At 46.8% G+C, this 20,899-nt stretch overlaps 1 protein-coding gene across 1 annotated transcript; it reads left to right on the top strand.

Moving 5' to 3' along the window:
• Positions 1-1,473: 1,473 nt before the first annotated feature.
• Positions 1,474-19,129, top strand: ANKRD42 (ankyrin repeat domain 42; the record flags this gene model as incomplete). Its single annotated transcript, XM_084260013.1, has 13 exons — positions 1,474-1,662; positions 3,228-3,335; positions 3,979-4,098; positions 5,135-5,270; positions 6,587-6,787; positions 8,119-8,244; positions 10,651-10,756; positions 11,565-11,740; positions 12,351-12,477; positions 15,604-15,748; positions 15,817-15,869; positions 18,614-18,746; positions 19,060-19,129. 12 exons carry the CDS (start codon positions 1,474-1,476, stop codon positions 18,696-18,698), a joined length of 1,572 nt encoding a protein of 523 aa, XP_084116139.1. The 3' UTR covers positions 18,699-18,746; positions 19,060-19,129.
• Positions 19,130-20,899: the final 1,770 nt, after the last annotated feature.

The raw sequence follows: 20,899 nt of genomic DNA, 5'->3' as shown, positions 1-20,899 counted from the left end.
TGTTAGAGCACAGGGTGTGTTACTCTCAGCCTGGATTGCTGAAACAGCTTCAGCTCTCTTTCCCTCTCTCTGGCAACCCAAACCTGCCTGAGCACTGCTATCACACTGCAGAGGGACAACACAAAGGCTGGTTTTAATCATATTTAGTGCTTTTTTAATGTATATCACAAACATGTTCATGTTATATTTATAACCTTTTAATATTTTCTATCTCAAATTGCACAACAGTTTGAACTACTGCTACAATTTCTCCTCCATAGGCAGGGAAGCTGAGGCAACAATACCTTAAGACCTACATTTTCCTGCTTGCTTGGCTTGAAAAGCAGCAGCCCACCTCTTCAAGACTTCCAGCAGTGTGAAATCTAATGAAATGTAGTACATTTTGGTACTGGAATGATGATTGCTTTAGAAGGTGATTATTAATTGGTTTAGGTTCCTCTGAAGTCAGCCTCCTCAGCCATTAGATTTTACTTACATCACATATTTCTGCTTACAAGTTTTGGCAAGCTGCTAAGGTGTTGCAAGGTGGGTGGGATATGTAACTGCCATTGTTTACAGTCACGTAGTTAGTCGGTGGAAAGGCCTGAAGGAGAACACAGGTTATTTGATCCCATGGCCTGGTGACAGGACAGATTTTATTTTGGGTTTTTTTGACCCCGTTGCTTCTACATTTAGAGTTTGATTCTGTGCCACTGAGGTCAGTGGAAATGTTACTGACTTTGGTGGGAGCGAATGGTCAGGCTGCTAACAGTGAGCAGGGACAGAGCAATGCCGTGCTACTAGCATGAGAGCAACACAGGATGACTAACACATGGAATAAAGAGCTGCTTTTCTGTGGCAGCTTTAATTTCGACGTCAGCTTGTCCTGAAATCCATCTGTGTAGCTCAGTGGAGAGCAATTTCATGCTATGCTCTCCTGGTGAAGGCTCTGGTGCCCTCCAGTGTGGTATGCGGTGCTGCGCCAAGTCCTTCGGCAGCAGGAGCATGGCCATGTGGAGCACCTGGGAGGCACTGGCTGAGAGCTTGTTTGCCCAAGTGAGAAGCCTCACTGGTTTTGTACTGGAAAATGAGATTATTGAAAGAGTTTGTGATACCTGCAGTTTCAGAAGAGAACCAGTATTGGGGGGGTGGGGACCTGCTCCAACATTAGATGAGTAGCTCTGCATCCTGCTCTTCCTATGCTTGTCATCCTTTTGGGCCATTTTCTGGGGCTGGCTGGGGCATGGCTGTCTCAGGTTTTTGAATATTTGAATATTTTGAATATTACAGAATCACAGAATTGTAGGTGTTGGAAGGGACCTCAAGATACACTCTGGTTCTGACAAACAGAAGTGATTTAGGATTCTTGCTCATACAGGTCTCAACCTCACGGGTTACTCTGAAAATTTGGATTAGTTCCTGTGAAGATGACACCCTGATGTTTCTTTGATTCATCACTTATTTCCAGTTTCTTAAATATTGCTGAGCTGACTAATGCACTCTTGTTATTCCTCACTAGCTGTCAAGAAGAAGCAGAATTACACCAGTGTACACGAGGCAGTGAAAGCTGGTGATGTAGAACAGCTGGTGGCAATGGTAAACAGTGGAGCCAGTATGAATGAGGTGGATTTAGTCCACAAATTCACACCGCTGCACAGCGCCGCACACTCTGGAAGTCTGGAGGTAAAACATTCTGTTAAGTATTTAGACACAGCAAGGTTGTTACAGGTTAATGTTTTCCTTCTCTGTGAGAGGCTGGATGCAAAATTGCTAGCTTTGATCCAGCTAAATCAATAATCCCTGCCTGTTTTGCTCATTCAATGCCTACCCCAAGAGCAGAAGTACAGGATTTTAGGTTTTCAATTTGCCTTTCTGAAGCCCAGCAGTTTATATAGTCAGCGTTGCCAGATTTTATAAAATCAGTGATTTGCTTTCTCCTAGCAAAGTGTGCCCTATGGTTTCCCTTCCAGGCTCATGACCTTCTTTTGGCCCAATTGTGTTTTCCCCTTCTCTTGGGACACCTAAAACAACCCTGTAAGATGTTTAAAATGTTCTGCAGGTGACTGAAACTGGTGAGACGTGATATGAAAACGTGTCTGTTCTGTTTACTAATGTTCTGCCCCATGCCTCATTCTCAATATAAAGATCCTGGATACATTTTCCTTTAATAAATTAAACCATTGAATATTGATGGAGAAATCAGCATGTGCTTGCACGAGTGCTTTGAACTTCTGGGAGGACCGAGTGGCTGCATTCAGCACGACATTCACCACCTTCTTGCAGCCTTCTTGTCCAGTCTTTATAGCAAACTAACCTTGAAGCAAGGAGGCCATGAATAACCACGTAAAAATTCATGTCTCAAAGGAAAGAACGTGACGTTCTTGCAAAACTCAAGAAATAACAAGCACAGTGCTGTTACTGGAATGTACAGAAACGGCCAAGAAAATGCTGATTGTGTTTGTCAACCCTAAAACCAGATTGCTTACTCACCCTTTTATGCCTCTCTAAATTTTACCCATTTTCATTGACTCTCCTGCTTTGTAATCAAAGTATCAGACTTTACTGAATTACCTGTCATCTCTTTGTCGCTAAGCTCCTTTGTGGAAACAGTGGAGGAACCGGAGCTGTAGGCTGACCTAGGAAAAAAGGAGAATAAATCACAACAGCATACAATAAAAAGTTTTAACTGGTCCTCTAGCTGGTTTTTGATTAATCCATAAAGTTTTCTATTTCAAGCAATGATACCTGATGGAAAAAAAAAGGTGAATAAGGAAAACTGAGCTGTGGAAAGATGGCAAGAGAGATGAGATTGCACACGCCTTAAGAGGCCTAATGAAATGAGCCTTTAAATTTGGTTTGTGGTACTTTTTCCTGTGAGTAATTTTGGCTGGAATGCAAGTGAGCAGGTTTGCTTTGTTTTTTACTAATGCTTTTACCTCATGCCATGTGAATACTCTCACAGATTGCATTTGAAATCTGGAAGAGTATATTTAAGAAGCCATGCTGTAAAATCAATGCTAGGGTCTGAATTAGGAGGTTATTTGTATGTTTTATACCCGTGGATGAAACCTGGAAGGTATAACTTACCTGACCACAGAGATCTGGCCTGGGCATGCTCTGGGGTGTCATATTCCTGTGATGAAGTATTCTGATGTGGTTTTGAAATGTAACATTGACTGAAAGATTACAGTTAAAATGTCCCAGGATAAAAAAGAGTTAAATAGAACCTGTTGGTTTTGGTTGAGCAGTGCCTGCACTGGTTGCTCTGGCATGGAGCTGATAAATCACACGTAACTGTCGGCGGCTGGACAGCAGCTCACCTTGCGGCTATCCGAGGTCAGGATGCCTGCATGCAGGTACGTAGAGATACTCCCTCTCGGGCTGAAGGAAATGGGTACGTAGAGATACTCTCAAGGGGAAGTAAATAGGTATGTATACGGACTCTTGGGTGAAAATAGGGCAGACCACCTGTTTGGACCATCTCATGACTAAAGCAAAAGGAGGGAAGGTTTAGATTACATCTTAGGGGGAAGTTCTTTACAGACAGAGTGATGAGGGGCTGGGATGGGCTGCACAGAGAGGTGGTGGATGCCCTGTCCCTGGAGGTGTTCAAGGCCAGGTTGGCTGGGGCCCTGGGCAATCTTGTGTAGATCCATTCCTGGAGGTTGGTGTCCCTGCCTGTGGCAGGGGGGTTGGAACTCTATGGTCCCTTGAGGTCGCTTCCAATCCATAGGACCATTCTATGATCCTATGATTATGAAGATCAGGTGAGAGAGCTCCCGATGGAGCCATGAATATCTCATCTATCTGTAATCAAGTGATAACTCTTGTTATAACCAGCGCACTTATTTGTGCTATCCGTGCAAACACTGAGTTGGTGTCATTCCAGGGCCTTGTGGCCAGCCCTGAAGTATCCCGCTGATCATCTCAAGTGATCCTGCCAGGCAACGTTTGCCACTTCAGCTTGTGAACTGACCTTCTGCTTTGCGTTTCCTTTAGGCTTTGTTAATAAATGGAGCAAACGCCGAAGCTCGAGATGATGGTGGGTGCACACCGTCACGCTTGGCTGCAGCCCATGGGCACTCTTACACCTTGCAAACCATGCTGCGAAGTGGAGCGGTGAGAGGCTTCTACCCACAGTTCCCTAGCACAGAGCCAAAGTCTGGTATCTTTTTCTAAACAAAGCTTCCTGGCTTAAACTGAGATTTAGGACTGGAGACTAGTTACTGTTGGTGAAATTATTTTTAAGATGAATTTCCATTCTTTTATTGTAAAAAAAGAGGGGAGTGATCAAAAATGCAGAAAGAACCAACGATGTGAGTAAATGACATTCCACTGAGGATGTCATTAAATGATACAAGAAAGATGTGGAACTGTTGGAGAGGGTTCAGAGGAGGCCACAAAGATGATTAGAGGGCTGGAGCACCTCCCCTACAAAGAGAGGCTGAGGGAGCTGGGCTTGCTCAGCCTTGAGAAGAGAAGGGGGGGACCTCATTGCAGCTTTCCAGTTCCTGAAGGGAGCAGGACAAGGGGGAATGGATTGAAGCTAAAGGAGGGAAGGTTTAGATTAGATATTAGGGGGAAGTTCTTTACAGAGAGAGTGGTGAGGTGCTGGAACAGGCTGCCCAGAGAGGTGGTGGATGCCCCATCCCTGGAGGTGTTCAACGCTAGGTTGGATGGGGCCCTGGGCAACCTTGTGTAGATCCAGGCCTGGAAGTTGGTGACCCTACCTGAGGTAGGGAGTTGGAACTGTATGATCCTTGGGGTCCCTTCCAACCCAGACCGGTCTATGATTTTATGATTTTATGAAATGAAGATCAGGTGCTGTGGTGGTTGTGATTTTTTTGCAGTTGTACAATTCTTCTACATAAAAAAAAGATTAAGCCAGATATAGATTTAAGGGATAGTGCCCAATGCACTGATAGAAGTATGTCTAAAAATGCACTTTTTATAAGCATATTTTTTAAATAAAGCCAGGAACCCACAAAAAGCCCCTACCTCAGAATGGGAACTGCATCCATGGCTTGAACTTTGAAAAACATTAATTGATCTGATTTAACTAATATAACTCAATGGACAGTTGATCCCTATTTAAAGGATTTATCTCATGTCAAACCTTCATAAATGACCGAATTAACCCGTTGCTTTGTTTTAGAACGTGAATGTTTCAGACAGGAATGACTGGAAGCCTGTTCATTATGCTGCTTTTCATGGTCGCTTGGGGTGTTTGCAGCTTCTGGTTAGATGGGGAGCCTGTATAGATGATGTGGATAACAATGGAAACCTTCCAGGTATATAAGGATAAATCATACAGTTTTTGACTCTTGGGTTAGAGTTGTTGTGTGATGTGATAATTGTAGAAAATAGTAATGCACACCAGCAGCATCTGCTATTTTTTTCCATGCAACCAACATAATTATCCCATTTCTAGCATAATGAGGAGATCCACAAAATGAGGAAATCCCAGAAATAGCAAATGCATCTCTCCTTGATCAGAAAATATTTGTCTGCTGGTGACAGTACACTACTCACCTCCTGCTGCTGCTGGCAAGGAGCAGAGCTCACAGGTGCTGGAACAGGGAGCAGGCTGAGCCTGGCTGTGAGCGCTGTGTAGGTGGGCAACGTCTCCAGTGTGTGTGGTGGAGCTCACGTGGCACTGGAAATGGCAGGAGGAGGAGGAGGAGGGTGGGTGGAGCAGGAGGCAGTTTCAGCTGCGATTTGCTCCTGTTTGAATTTGTGCCAGGCTCTAGTGGCTGTGCCAGTGGGATCAGATTCTGACATATCCATCTGCAGGATTTTGTATCCCACCGTCTCTTAACTGACTGGCTAAAACTGTTGTTCTCTTTTACCTGGGATTTCTTCATCTTGACTTCTGGAATACCAGTATTTTGGTGTTTTCTGTAAGTTCTACCCTTTCCACAAGGTGAGTGTAGTCGCTTTAGCACAAAACCAGGCAGTGTTTCCTCCTTGCTCTTCACAGTTCCTGCAGTGTCCCTTTGCCTGTGACACCCCTGCCTCAATGTCCTCTCTGGTTCATACCCGGCGTGTTCTTGTGGCATCTTTTCCCTTTTAGCATTTCCCTTCTTACAGTTTCACAGAATCACAAGGTTGGAAAAGACCTTTAAGATCACTGAGTCCAACCATTCCTGTCCTATGCTAAACCATATCCCTAAGTACCTCATCTACCTGTCTTTTAAACACATCCAAGGTCAGTGACTCACCCCCCACCCTGGACAGCCTGTTCCAGGCCCTGACAACTCTTTCAGTGAAGAATTTTTTACTACCATCTAATCTGACCCTGCCCTGGCACAGCTTTGTGCCATTTCCCCTTGTCCCATCTCCTGTCACCTGGCTGAAGAGACCATCGCCCACCTCTCTACAACCTCCCTTCACGTACTTGTAGTGGTGATAAGGTCTCCCCTCAGCCTCCTCTTCTCCAGGCTGAACATCCCCAGCTCCCTCAGCTGCTCCATGTTGGGCTGTTCCCACTTGTTGTGCTGTGCTGGATGGCTCAAGTGCTGGTAGACGAGCTAGCTCTAGCTAGTGGTGGTGCTCTGTTTTCTTGGTGGGCAGCGGTGCTCTGACAGTGTTTCCCCTTCTTTTATAGCTCACCTGGCAGCAAGGGAAGGACACTTGCATTGCTTTAAGTTCTTGGTCAGGAAGATGCCCACTGTCACACACACACTGAAAGCCAGGAACGACCAAGGAGAGACTCCAAGGGACTTGGCTGAGCGCTTCTACAAAGATAATATTCTACAGTACATTGATGGTGTTGAAAAAGAGGAGGAACATCCAGAGACACAGGAAGGTGAGCTACTGTAAAAAGAAGCATTGTAATTCTATAGAAATGCTTGATTCTGAAAACTTGTGTGAGCAGAAGTAAGGAAGAGCCGTTCCTTTCAATAATCACTGTCCTTAACTGCTAGCTAAGAGTGGGATACACATTGTGATTTTATGGATGCTTTAGGTTTACCCATTATCAAAATAAAGCACCCCACACTGCTGCATTATCAGTACCAGGTTATCCATGTTCTTATACTCCAGCAGACATCCAGATGAGCAGAATTTTCATGCATTTTCAGATCTGCCTGATCAGAATCCCGTACCTTGCCTTGAATGGCAACTTAGCCTGGAAAAATCCCACTGAAATGAAGGTTAGTTGCTAACCAGCAATACTTTCGCAGTCAGAACAGCAGGAGAACCTTCAGCAGAGCAAGGATATGAGAACAGCACTTTCACCTCTCTACTTTTTCCAGGCACTTAATGTCCTTATCTGCTAGATTTTCATCATTATACACATATGTATATATGTCAGTACTCCCTGTCTATAAAAAATAACTAGTAATTATTGTCTCTAGTAGTTTTTGTCTTGGGTAGTTTTTAAGCAAGAAGTAAAAGGGTTTGTGTATTTGGTTAGACTATGAAATTCAAAACAGGTAAATGACTCCAGTTCCCACAAGTAATACGACGTCAACCATTGAAAAAAGGTATACTTGTTACTTCAGGTTGATGACCTTAATCTCCTAACTGTATAAGATGCCTGTAGCCATGACCAAGGCGTGTTTAATCAAGTCTTTGCTGAACAGTGCTAGTTGTGCAGCTGCATTTTAACTGATTATGGGTGCCTTAACCTGGCTAACTACAGCTATGAAGCACCCAGGCATATGTGGCTGTGAGAGAATCATAGAATCATAGAATGGTCTGGGTTGGAAGGGACCCCAAGGATCTCAGAGTTCCAACTCTCTGCCACAGACAGGGCCACCAACCTCCAGGCCTGGAGCTACACAAGGTTACCCAGGGCCCCATCCAACCTGGCCTTGAACACCTCCAGGGACGGGGCATCCACCACCTCTGTGGGCATCCTGTTCCAGCACCTCACCACTCTCTCTGTAAAGAACTTCCCCCTAAGATCTAATCTAAACCTTCCCTCCTTTTGCTTCAATCCATTCCCCTTGTCCTGCCATTGTCTGCCCTTTTAACAAGTCAACTCCCCTCCTGTTTCTCTGCTCCCTTCAGGTATTGGAAGGCTGCAATGAGGTCCTCCTTATTGCAAGAGGGGGCAAGCAGTGAGAGACAAATAGGAGCACGTTTAGTGGAATTACTGGCATCTGTTTGGAAACATGTGCATTTCATTTTCAGCTTTAGCTTTTCCAGCCCATGGCGCTGCTTTCAGAGGGGACCTGTTAGTGCTTAGAAGATTAGTGAGAAGTGGAGTAATCAATGTAAATGAGCGCGACGATAAGGGATCCACTCTCATGCACAAAGGTCAGTAATTATGATCTGTGTTTCAGCTTGTTGCTGTTTGCTGCTGACTTGTGTACTTAGTTTTCCAGGTGGCTGCTTGTCAGATAGCCTTCATGGAAAATGGCATCTCCTTTCCCGAGGGCTGGCAAGGGCAACCCTGAGAAACGTATTTTGTGACGTAGGGGTGTGTAGGTGTCACTTTAAAAACAAAATAACTTTGAAATGGAGAAAGAAGAGTTTAGATTAAAGAGAAAACAACATCTAAACCAAAAACTATTTATCTTTTTATTTTTAGGTGAGATGTGACTTTCAGAAACACTGGCTAGCTGGGTGTAAGAATGATCTGTGCTGTGGCCTGGACCTTTATTTACTGAACATAATTGGTATAGCAACCACAACAAAACCACCCAATGGTCTGCTGTGAAGGAAGGCAAACTTCTGTGTCTTATGTTGTGATATGTGGTGAAGTGCTAGTGTTGCAGAGAAACAGTTCTTCTGTGTTTGGGGGTTTCTTGGTAGTGTCTGAAAGGACAGGAAAGAAAGAGGGAGATATTCATATAATACATTTTTAACACTATTTCCCACATTTCATTTTGAATAGATATAAATGGTAGATTAACACCCCTCACCCCACATAATTCAAGCTTTCATTATGAAAGTTGATATGTATTGATTTTAAACGTGTTCTCTACATTCTGTCCCTGAAACACTCTGGGATGAGTGTTTCATCCCCAATTTTTACACACAACATTGGTGTTATGGGGAAATACTACATCTAATTGTAATTTCATCTCCTTATCGCAGTAAGAAAACAAATCCATCAAACATCCAAACAACTTACAGGTTTCAGCTAGACATGCCAAATACCATCTCCCATATGTGAGACCGTTCCTGGCACCACGTGGTACGTGTGGTAGTCATGCCAGATGTAATGACTAGGCAAAGCTGTTGTGGTAGGCTGCCAGCTGAGAAGAGTCGCCTTGAGCGCCTGGCCCAAGAAATGACGTACCTATAGCTCCAGAACACAGTCCTGGTTTCTGTCCTTCTCCATGAGACAGCAGCACACACAGACCGGGGCAGCCAGCAGTGTTTGATGTATGGGAGCCCACAGTTGGAGAGAGAGACACTGCTTTGCTGCAGATCTGTGACATACAGACCTTACTGCAAGAGATGTGAGGCAGCATTATTTGTGTTTGTCATGCTCAGCGTGGGAGACTGGGCAAGTTTAGCTTGATTCGTTTCAAGTAAGAGTTGCCAGTAAATTTCTGGAAGTAGAAAGAGGCAGAAAACCACATTGCATGTTCTTGCCCACAGCTGTGTGTACCCCTGTGACCTGAGCATCTCGAAATACAGGCTTCTGTTGAAATAGTATCTCCTCTGTGGTGTGTTAGTGAAGCCAGCCTCTGGCATGTCAAATACACAGAATCACACAGAGAATCATTAAGGTTGGAAAAGACCCCAAGGATCATCTAGTCCAACTGTCCCCCCTGCCACCTCTGTTACTTATTAAATCACTGGCCAAACCTGAAGTATTGTCTCCAGTTCTGGGGTCCCTGGTACAAAGAAGACAGGGATCTCCTGCAAAGACTCCAGTGGAGGGACACAAAGACGATTAAGGGCCTGGAGCATCTCCCCTATGAGGAAAGGCTGAGTGAACTGGGGCTGTTCAGCCTTGAGAAAAGAAGACTGAGAGGGGATCTGATCAATTTTTATAAATAGCTCAAGTGTGGGACACAGGGGGAAATGGCCAGCCTTTTCTCAGTGGTCTGTGGAGACAGGACAGGGGGCAATGGGCTCAAGTTGGAGCACAGGGAGTTCCACACCAATATGCGGAAGAACTTTTTCCCAGTGAGGGTGACAGAGCCCTGGGACAGGCTGCCCAGGGGGGTTGTGGAGTCTCCTCTGGAGATATTCAAGACCTGTCTGGACGCCTCCCTGTGTGACCTGTCCTAGGGAACCTGCTTTGGCAGGGGCGTTGGAGCTGATGATCTCTGGAGGTCCCTTCTAACCCCTAAAATTCTGTGATTATATGAATCTGTGTCCCTAAGTACCTCATTCAATCTTTCCTTGAACACCCTGAGGGACGGTGACTCCACCATCTCCCTGGACAACGCCTTTCAATGCCCAGCCACTATTTTTGAGAAGGAATTTCTGAGAATGGCACCTTGCAGCCATTCCCTCTTGTCCTATTGCTGGTTATCTGTGAGAAGAGGCTAACCCACAGCTCACCACAACCTCCTTTCAGGTAGTTGGAGGGAGCAATAAGGTCTTCCCTGAGCCTCCTCCAGACTAAACAGTCCCATGTCCCTCAGCCGCTCCTCATCAGACTTGTGCTCCAGACCCTTCACCAGCTTCATTGCCCGAATGACAAGAGATCTGAAACACTTGACTTGTATATAATTGACTTGTGCATCTTCCTTCCCTTAGCTGCTGGACAGGGGCATATCCATTGCTTGCAATGGCTGATTGAAATGGGAGCTGACTGTGACATTACAAATGATGCTGGAGAAACTCCAAAGGATGTAGCCAAGAGGTAGCAGTACATATCCTGTAGCTTGGTCATTTATTTACTTGATGTTTATATAACAATACGTCACCTTTACTGGAATTAAAGAACAGATCAGGCACATTAATTTCAGCTTGGAGTGATCACAGTGTCCCAGACTGGTTTGGGTGGGAAGGGACCTCAAAGCCCATCTAGTCCCAACCCCCTGCCATGTGCAGGGACACCCTCTGCTAGACCAGGGTGCCCAAAGCCCCATCCAACCTGGCCTTGAACCCTGCCAGGGATCCAGGGGCACCCTGTGTCAGGGCCTCACCACCCTTACAGGACAAAATTTCTTCCTCATATCTAATCTAAATCTCCCCTCTTTCAATTAGCTAGATAAGCAAAGCTATATTGATAACCAGAAAACCAATGCTATACTGTAGCTATAAAATATTTTAATTTTAACTTTTTTTTTTTAATCATGGTCAGATATGAAAGATGAAAACTAGCTGATCTCCCAAAGGAATGTTGTGAGCCAGTATGCTCCAGCTGCACAAAGCAAAAAGACCAGATGATTTTTGCATTAATAAAAGTAAACCAGATTCAATTAAGAAAACCTGCACAGACAAAGACACCTCTGATACGGAGTCATTGTCGTAAGATTTCACTGAGGCAGAGCTCCTACCATTAGGATACTACAAGAGCAGATTAGCTGCTCATAGTTTTTGCACCGTCCACTAAACAGGAACACAAAGAGTTTCAGAGAGTGTCTATGCCATGCAGGGAGCATGACTGCAGTTTTCCCCATGCTGAGGTTATTTCACTGCAGGCTAACTGTGAAATCTCTGTGCAGATTTGCCCAACTAGCAGCTGTGGAACTCCTGACACAGAGAACTGGAGACAGTAACTCTAGTGATGAAGAACTAGATACAACCAACCTGAAGTTTTTCGAACGACATGGTGTGGAAGGCAGTACGGACAGCAAGGAGGATTCCACCCTGGATAAAGAGGAAAGGAGGAACGCACGCAGTAAGCCCTGTCCTTCTGTCATTCCTTGCTGGCAAAAGTTGGTTTCAAGAGCCCTAGTTGCACAGCTCCTGTCAACCCCTGTGACTTTTTTGTTGTTTGATGAGATAGTTTAGATAGGATAAACATGTGGAAGAATTTTTTCAGAGTGAGGGTGACAGAGCCCTGGGACAGGCTGCCCAGGGGGGTGTGGAGTCTCCTTGTCTGGAGATATTCAAGACCTGTCTGGACGCCTCCCTGTGCAAGCTGTCCTAGGGAACCTGCTTTGGCAGGGGGGTTGGACTTGATGATCTCTGGAGGTCCCTTCCAACCCCTACAGTTCTGTGATTCTGTGATAGTCTGTACCACTGCGCATTCAAATACATAGTGGGAACTTAGAACGCGTAGCAGAGGGCAATCACAACATAATGGTTACGCTGTTTTAATCCACGTTGGTGAAACCATATTGGATTGCTCCTTGTTTTTGAACCCTGCCTGCTATGTGGGTGTCAGGTGTAGTTCAGTATTTGCTGAGCTCTGCTCTGTGGTTGTGAGGGTGTTTTCCAGACTATCGGGTGGTAGTGTGACTGTTGTTTCCATGCATTTCACCTACCTAGAGGACTCTGTCTTACAGTAAGAGCCTATCGCAAGATTCAAGAACTTCAGCAGCTCCTAGAAATTGCCTACAGCAACTACAGACAACTGGGAGGAATAACTGAAGAGGAGAAGAAGATGAAAAAAGAGGAAAGGGAAGCTGAGAAGTACGATTAACTTGCCCTGCTAATGTTTATCTCTGTGAGGCTTTCTCTCAGTCTTAATTTGTTTTGTCCATTCCGTCCTTTCTGCTGACCAAATTTAGCCAGGCTCAAAAGAAACAGATTGCAGACTTCTAGACTTCTGCCATCAGGATCAGCCCCACAGCACAACACAGGTGTTTGGTGTGCCCACACTTCTTGTGCAAGATTATCTGTTCAGCCTTCAGGTTTTTCTGCAGTGTATGTGCAGATCTGATAAGTCCTGGCTGGTTTGTTTGCATTGAGGATGCCAAATACATAAATCTGAAAGAAAGGCGTTAGTCTTAGCATGGCTTGGATGGAAGTGCACGTACTGCAGAAATTATTCAATGACCTGCTACGTTTCTGTGTCAAGGGTGATATATTTCTATGCTCAAGAAAGCATTAGCTCATATCCAGACCACGGGAGGAAGAAATCTCAGCAAACCTGCCCTTGCACATGAAGCACTTTTCAGAATGTCTGTCTAATCCATTAAATGAAAGCATTCTCTTAGGTTGGTCAGGGGATTTGACATGTAGACTGTTTCAGGTTTCAAAGAAAAGCCCTTCTGTCTGTCAAAGATTTAGAGCTTAAACAGTAATTCAGCCTCCAAATGACTTGTCAGCCTCCTTGTCTCCACCTATACCTAAGATTTGGCAATCCACTGTTCTCAGTCTCTCTAGATAACCACTATGTGTTTGGGCCACCCCAAACCACTGTCTGTATGTGGTCACTGGGAGGACTCTGTATCCAGAGGGCTTGTGTGCTGTCAAGAAGACAGCAGACTTTCCTGTCTGTGTAGATCAGGAGTGGGTAATAGGTGTCACAGGCTGGAATGAGTAGTTCTTTTTACAGCTGTGTACAAAGAAATAACTGATGTCAGGATTTCTTTTGGATCCAGACCACCCTTAGACTCAGTCCAGGCTGAAAGTCCATCTTCCTTACCTTGATATGTCTGCAATGTGACATCTGCACCTGAGGTAGCTAACTTGAGCTCCTTTTTTAGTCTTCTTGGAGAGATGCAGGCACTTTCAGGGCATAATGAAGCATGTACTTCAAGAGGAGATTCATCACTGCTATGAGTGTCTCTCCTGGCTTTAAAGGAGGAGAGTCACCAGCTCAGATGCTGATGCCTGCATTGGAAAGTTGCTGTTGTTTAAGGGCAGGAATTGGAGTTCATTTTGGATAGAGCAGCTACTCAAAAGCTATATGTGTTTATAGAGGGCTCTGATAAGGCTCTTCAAAGGATTTTGCATGTGTGGCTAAGCTAGAAAAATTGTGAGGATGTGTGAAGTCTTTCTCTTATCTGTGGAGGCCAGAGAGCATCCCTAGCTCCACACCGGCCTTTTGAAATGGATATATTGCATCTCAGCGTGCCTACTTGTCACTGGTGAAGTTGTACCTTGAGTACTGTGTTCATTTTTGGGTCCCTCACTACAAGAGGGACATTGAGGTGCTGTAGCGAGTCCAGAGAAGGGCAACAAGGCTGGTGAAGGGTCTGGAGCACAAGTCTGATGAGGAGCAGCTGAGGGAACTGGGGTTTTTTAGCCTGGAGAAGAGGAGGCTGAGGGGAGACCTTATCACTGCCTACAATTACGTGAAAGGAGGTTGTAGCCAGGTGGGTGTTGTCTCTTCTCCCAAGCAACTAGCAACAGGATGAGAGGCAAAGGCCTCAAGTTGCACCATGGGAGGTTTAGATTGGGTATTAGGAAAAATGTATTCACTGAAAGAGTGGTGAAACATTGGAACAGGCTGCCCAGGGAGGTGGTGGAGTCACCATCCCTGGAGGTGTTCAAAAAACATGTAGATGTGTGACTCCAGGACATGGTTTAGTTGACATGGTGGTGTTGGACAGACAGTTGGACTTGAATGATTTTCGAGGTCTTTTCCAAGCTTACAGGTTCTACTCTATTCTATGATTCTACCCACCCTTCTCAGGACACCCACCCATGGATAAACTCCGAGACACCTGCACCATATGCCAGAAAACCTTGTTTTAAAATACTGAATGACAAGAACATTTTGTAGAAGCAAAGCCAGCCTTGCCACTTGGGAACGCTGCTGTAGCGGATGTTGACCCTTCCTGCTTTATTCCCTGTTTTCTGGCCTGTTGTGAAGCCAGGCTGCACCGTGTGGAAAAACATTGCCCCCCTGGGTGTGCCACACAGCATTAGGGGTGTACAAGAAGTCACCCTGTCCCCCCCCAGAAGCACATATTTCCCAGTGTAAGCACAGGCCACTCTTACAGCGTCAGTGAGAGCTGACACAGCCTGGTGGCTTTGGGCTGTGTGAGTCGGGAATCCTTCAGCCCAGGAAAGGTGGCTGCTCCTGCTGAGACCTTTCCTGCCAGGCTCTTTGCATCCACAGGACAAACATCTCGCTTCAACTTCTACCAATCTTCCCTCTTTGTGCTAATTCGCCCTGATACTGAGCAGAGCCAGCTCATCTCCACATGGCTCAGCTGCTGAGGTCAACTGCTCTGACAATAAGAAGAGAAGTGAGCTCTGTCTCAGCTCACCAGTTCCAGGAATCTCAGTTAATTCAGGAGCCGGTGTGGGTGTGACCAATGAGATCTTGTGCAACTGTTGATCAGCCAGAGCGTCAGCTTCTGTTTAGTAAGTGTCACACAGGCTGTCATTTGAGTATTCCTCATCTGTGGCTAAGCCAATCACGAGGAAAGACATAGAGGCATCAGATGTAAACAAAAAAGCTGCTCCTGACCTCTCCAGAATCCCAGTTTTGTGCTTTTCCACTGTTTCCCAGTAACTTTTTTTGCTCCTTGGGCACTTCTCCCTCTTCTGCATCTGGAGATGGACCTGGGTTAGAGCCCACGGCCTCGGCTCAGTGTGTGGGAAGACATCTCCACCTCGTGGTCACATCGCGCTGAGCACAGCTGGCATCAAAGAAGGAAAACCAGCTGTTGACAGCTGTTTGCGAAGAGTTTTGAGGCAGGAGCACACCGGAGCTCATACCGGCACAGCTGGTGCCAGGAGTACCACACCGCTTTCTGCTGTGAGCACTCTGTGTCTTAGCAAAGGCACAGGACCGCGTGGGGTGGCCGGGGCAGGTTTGGATGTGCTCCAGCCTCTGCTTCTCTCCTTTGCTTTTGGCAGGGCTGTGAGGGAGCTGGAGGCCCAGCTGGAATACGAGCGAGTCAGGCGGGAGAAGCTGGAGAGCCAGCTGGATGATTACCGTGCTGAGATAAGGCACCTTAGAGAGAGCCTGGAGAAAACTCCTGCCCCCCCTGCTCTCCCCATGGTGAGTCCTACACGATCCCCTCCCCCTCCCTGCCCTTGTGCCATTCTCACTCTGATTCCCCTGCACAGTGCAGGAAATGCTGGAGTAAATGTGCTTGGGACCTTCAGCTTGGGACACTGAGGTGAGCAGTGGCATTTGCCCCTGTACTCGGCATTGGTGAGGCTGCACCTCGAGTGCTGTGTCCAGTTCTGGGCTCCTCACCATAAGAAGGACATTGAGGTCCTGGAGCGAGTCCAGAGAAGGGCAACCAGGCTAGGGAAGGGGCTGGAGTGCAAATCATATGAGGAGCAGCTGAGGGAGCTGAGGATGTTCAGCCTGGAGAAGAGGAGGCTGAGGGGAGACCTTATCACCACCTACAACTGCCTGACAGGAGGTTGTAGAGAGGTGGGCGATGGTCTCTTCAGCCAGATGACAGGAGGTAGAACATGGGGAAATAGCACAAAGCTGTACCAAGGCAGGGTCAGATTAGAAGATAGGAAAAAAATTTTACTGAAAGAGCTGTCAGGGCCTGGAACAGGCTGCCCAGGGAGGGGGTTGAGTCACCATCCCTGGATGTGTTTAAAAGACAGGTAGATGAGGTACTTAGGGATATGGTTTAGCATAGGACAAGAACAGTTGGACTTGATGATCTTAAGGGTCTTTTCCAACCTTGTGATTCTGTGGTTCTGTGATTCTGTGGTTTATTGCATTTCTACAGTGTCTCTACTGTGAAAGGATGTCAGCTGCTCTTTGTACCCTGGTAGAGAAGCACTGATGTCCTTAATATTAACAAGAGGGAGTGGATGGATCCATGAGTACAGCGATGGGCAGTGATAGGACAAAGGGCAGTGGGTGCAAGCTGGAGCAGAGGAAGTTCCATGTGGATGTAAGGAGGAACTTTTTCACTGAGAGGGTGACGGAGCCCTGGGACAGGCTGCCCAGAGAGGTTGTGGAGTCTCCTTCTCTGGAGACATTCAAACCCCACCTGGATGCTGTCCTGTGTGATTTAGTCTGGGTGATCCTGCTCTGGCAGGGGGGTTGGACTTGATGATCTTTCGAGGTTCCTTCCACCTCCTAATGTTCTGTGATACCTGTACACAGTGACTGACGGTTTGTCTTGTCTGGTACCTGGTATCAGAGGCTGGACTGGTGCTTCAGGAGTCTCATTGTCATGACCTAAGGGTTACCTGGCCTGCAGGTGTGTAGAGATCACAGCTGTGGGTTTGTAGGTTCTGTGATACACAAGGAGACAGAAGCTTTTACTGAATTTCTCTACTTTATTACAGGTTATGACAAATACCACAAAAATCACCACTAGCAAGTATAGCTATGATTAGTAAAGCAAAGATAAATACATACCAAGCTATTACAAAATACTATTAGGAATCAATAATATAGAATCAGAGAATGCTAGAGTGGTTTGGGTTGGAAGGGACCTCAAAGCCCATGTTGTTCCAACCCAATGTGGGCTGATGCCACCCCATGGCAGCCAGGAGCAGGAGCTGTGGCCTGTGCCATGCTGCATGTCCTTGGAGAAGGGCAGAAGAATGTCCATCCCAAGAATTTTCATCCCTCTCTTGCCATTGTCCAATCCCACACTGACGCAGCGTGGCCAGATGGTGTTCAACTGCCACAGCCCTAAGCAGTGAGGCCTTCGTGTCGCCTTGGGGCCTGCGTGACACCCCAGCGCAGGGCACTAGCTGCACAGTTTATGTTCTCACATGCCTGTGAGTGCTTGAGCAACACAATGTGGTCTGGCACAACCTCATTGCATGGGTCTTTCCACCTCTTCTATTCCCCTCCCAGGACTCTCCTGCACCTTTCCTGCCCTCTTGGGCTGTTTTCCCCTTTCTTTGAGCCTCTGCCCACTTTCCTCACCACCACATACAAGCTGTGATGCTCCTACAGCTGTCTGCTTGGGCCTGGTCATTTCCATGCTGCTGAGACCCTCAGGCCAGCCTGATGCTTTAAAGACGAGCAATTTTCTATTTCCACAGCCTTAAGGCATTGCTCATTCTACTCCCCTGGCAGGTTTGAACATCAGAAGAACATCCAGGACAGCTACAGCATATATGTGAGCCCCCCATGTCTAGGAGGAGGGCAATGAGGGTGGGGAAGGGTCTGAAGGGGAAAACTTTACGAGGAGAGGCTGAAGTCCCTGGGTTTGTTCAGCCTGGAGGAGGCCAAGGGGAGACCTCATCATGGTCTGTGGCTTCCTGACAAGGGGGAGTGAAGGGTCAGGCACTGATTTCCTCTCTTTGATGACCAAGGAAAGAACCCAAGGGAATGGCATGAAGCTGTGACAGGGAAAGTTTAGGTTGGATGTTAGGAAGAGGTTCTGTACTGAGAGGGGTTCGGGCACTGGAACAGGCTCCCCCAGGGAACTGGTCCCAGCACTGAGCTGGGCTGAGGTCGAGAAGCAACTGGATGATGCCCTCAGATGCACTCTGACTTGGCTGGCTCTGTGTGGAGCTAGGAGTTGGACTTGACTTGATGATCCTTAGGGGTCCCTTCCAACTCAGGAGAGTCTGTGATTCTATGATTCTAGAGTGGAAGAGTGGCTGTAGTCAGTTTTTTTACCAGCAAGTCTGACAAAGTCTAGTTGGGAATTAGCTTTACTCTTCTATTGAGGCATGTTTGTTTCCAAAATCTTCTGCTTTGAGTGACCACTACACCCAAGGGGCCTTCAAATCTTCCCCTGCTGCAACTGTCATTCCCTGCTCTGGGACTACCTGCTGCCCTCACCTTCACTCTGAACACAACACTCCATGGTTACTCTGACCACAATACTCTGTGGTTACTCAAAGCCACAGATTTTCAGTCTCTTGGGAGGTGGCACGTTTCTACGCGATCGCTGTGTGAGGGCTGTGATGTCCTTTGTTTCAGGCAGCCGAGGCCGCCTCCAAGTCTTGCAAAGAGCAGCAGAAGGTACGGAAGAAACCAGCCTGCAGCCCAGGGGGAGCATTTGTGAGACTGCGCTGAGGACTGAACCTCCGACGCGGGGCGGCAGACCGAGGAGGTGAACGGAACATTCTAGTTGGGTTGGGACCTTCTATTTGGAAGGGACCTTTAAAGGCCATCTAGTCCAACCCCCTGCAGTGAGCAGGGACATCTTCACTAGATCAGGTTGCTCAAAGCCCCATCAGGCCTGACCTTGAGTATGTCCAGGGATGGGGCCTCCACCACCTCTCTGGGCAACCTGTTCTAGTGATCTACCACCCTCACAGTGAAGAATTTTTTCCTAATACCCAACCTAAAACTCCCCTTTTTGAGTTTAACACCGTCACCCCTCATCCTATTGCTCCATGCCCTTATGAACAGTTCTTCCCCAGCTTTCTTATAGGCACATTTCAGGTATTGGAACGCTGCTACAAGATCTCTCCAGATCCTTCTCTTCTCCAGGCTGAACAAGTCCAAGTCTCAGCCTGTCTTCACAGGAGAGATGCTCCAGCCCTCAGATCATCTTCATGGCCCTCCTCTGGACTCATGCCAACAGGTCCATGTCTTTCTTGTGCTGAGCGCTCCAAAGCTGGACACAGTATTCCAGGTGAGGTCTCACCAGGTAGTTGAGGACTATCAGATAGGACCTGCAGTGTAGGACCAGAACAGTGGCTGGAGAAGTACTTCTTGCAGCTGCAGACAGATGCCACACTTCAAGTCATTCCTAAATAAACCAGGAAGCTACTCCCTGAGGTGCCAGATGAACTGCAGCAGTGGGCCTCCAAGTCTAACCCAGGGCTGAGGAGGTCACTAGGTTGACAGTCCTGCCCTCTCCATGCCTGAAACACAGGTCACAATTTCACATACAAAGATTTTGCTGTGGAACTGTTTTCCCTTTAAATGCTACACACAAAAAGGGTTTCAAACTGATTTCAGTAAGAAATCCTCATGCTGTCAGGGTGATTCACTAATGCTTGAACCTTGCTCTGTCCTCTCCTGAGCAAACAAGGAGGATCTCTGTGAATTTCAAATAAATTTAAATAAAATCCAATCCGTGTGTACACAAACCACAGCACACCAAGCAACAGCATAACCTTCGTGCTGGAGCTGAAGGACAAATTCAGCCTCTGGAGCCCTCTTCAGTGTGTGTGGGATTGATGGTGGTGAGAAGCTGCAGTAGATGAACCATTTCCTGCATCACCCTTAGTGCCAAATCCTGCTGTAGGAACAGTGCAAAAGGTCAACCTGAGTCACTCCACATCCAGAGGGAAACGAGGCTGGTGAAGGGTCTGGAGCACAAGTCTGATGAGGAGCAGATGAGGGAACTGTGGTGGCTTAGCCTGGAAGAGGCTGAGGGCCTGGCTGTGCCTCCTCCAGGTGCCCAAGAGATGGGGAAACACAGGGTGCAGAAGCTGCTCCAAATAGGAATGAAACCCCTTGTGTCCATCACGTGCAGCACCCACAAAACAAACCTTCCTGCAAGCCTATGGTCAGGGACCTGGGACTGTGGATTCCTGAGTGTAACTGTGACTGTGCAAATACACCGTGGGCTTACTGCCTCAAACCAGCTCTCAATCATCATCTTATCACTCTACAGCTACCTGAAAGGAGGCTGTAGCCAGGTGGGTGTTGGTCTCTTCTCCCAAGTAACAAGCAATAGGACAAGAGGAAACAGCCTCAAGTTTTGCCAGGGCAGGTTTAGATTGGATATTAGAAAAAAATTCTTCACCAAAAGGGCTGTCAAGCACTGGAACAGGCTGCCCAGGGAAGTGGTGGAGTCACCATCCCTGAGGGTATTTAAAAGACCTGTAGACACGGTGCTTTGGGACAGGGTTTAGCGGTTGGATGTGCCATCACAAGGTGATGGATGGACTTGATGATCTCAAAGGCCTTTTCCAACCAAAATTATTCTACGATTCAGAGACCCTCAGAACTGGTTATTGCTTTACAAGATGGATCTGTCCCTTCAAAGTGACATGCAACAACTGATCTCTGCTGAGCTCCTTGCTGCCAGCATCCACACCTATCCAACAAACACAGGCACCAGGAAAAGCAGCCTCAGCTCTCAACAGCAGCACTGGGCTTGTTGTACAAGCCATGGTAGATTTTGTCTGGCAATCTGCACTTGAGTGTCTCAGCCAGTCAGACAGCAAACAGAAGAAACTGATTATCATGAAGAGGATAAATAATTTAATGCACAGAATGTAAGAACTGCCATGATACCAGCAAGTT

This window comes from Gallinula chloropus, assembly GCF_964237585.1.
Source record: "Gallinula chloropus genome assembly, chromosome: 1".
NCBI lineage: Eukaryota > Metazoa > Chordata > Aves > Gruiformes > Rallidae > Gallinula > Gallinula chloropus.
This window is presented reverse-complemented; position numbering and strand designations above follow the sequence as displayed.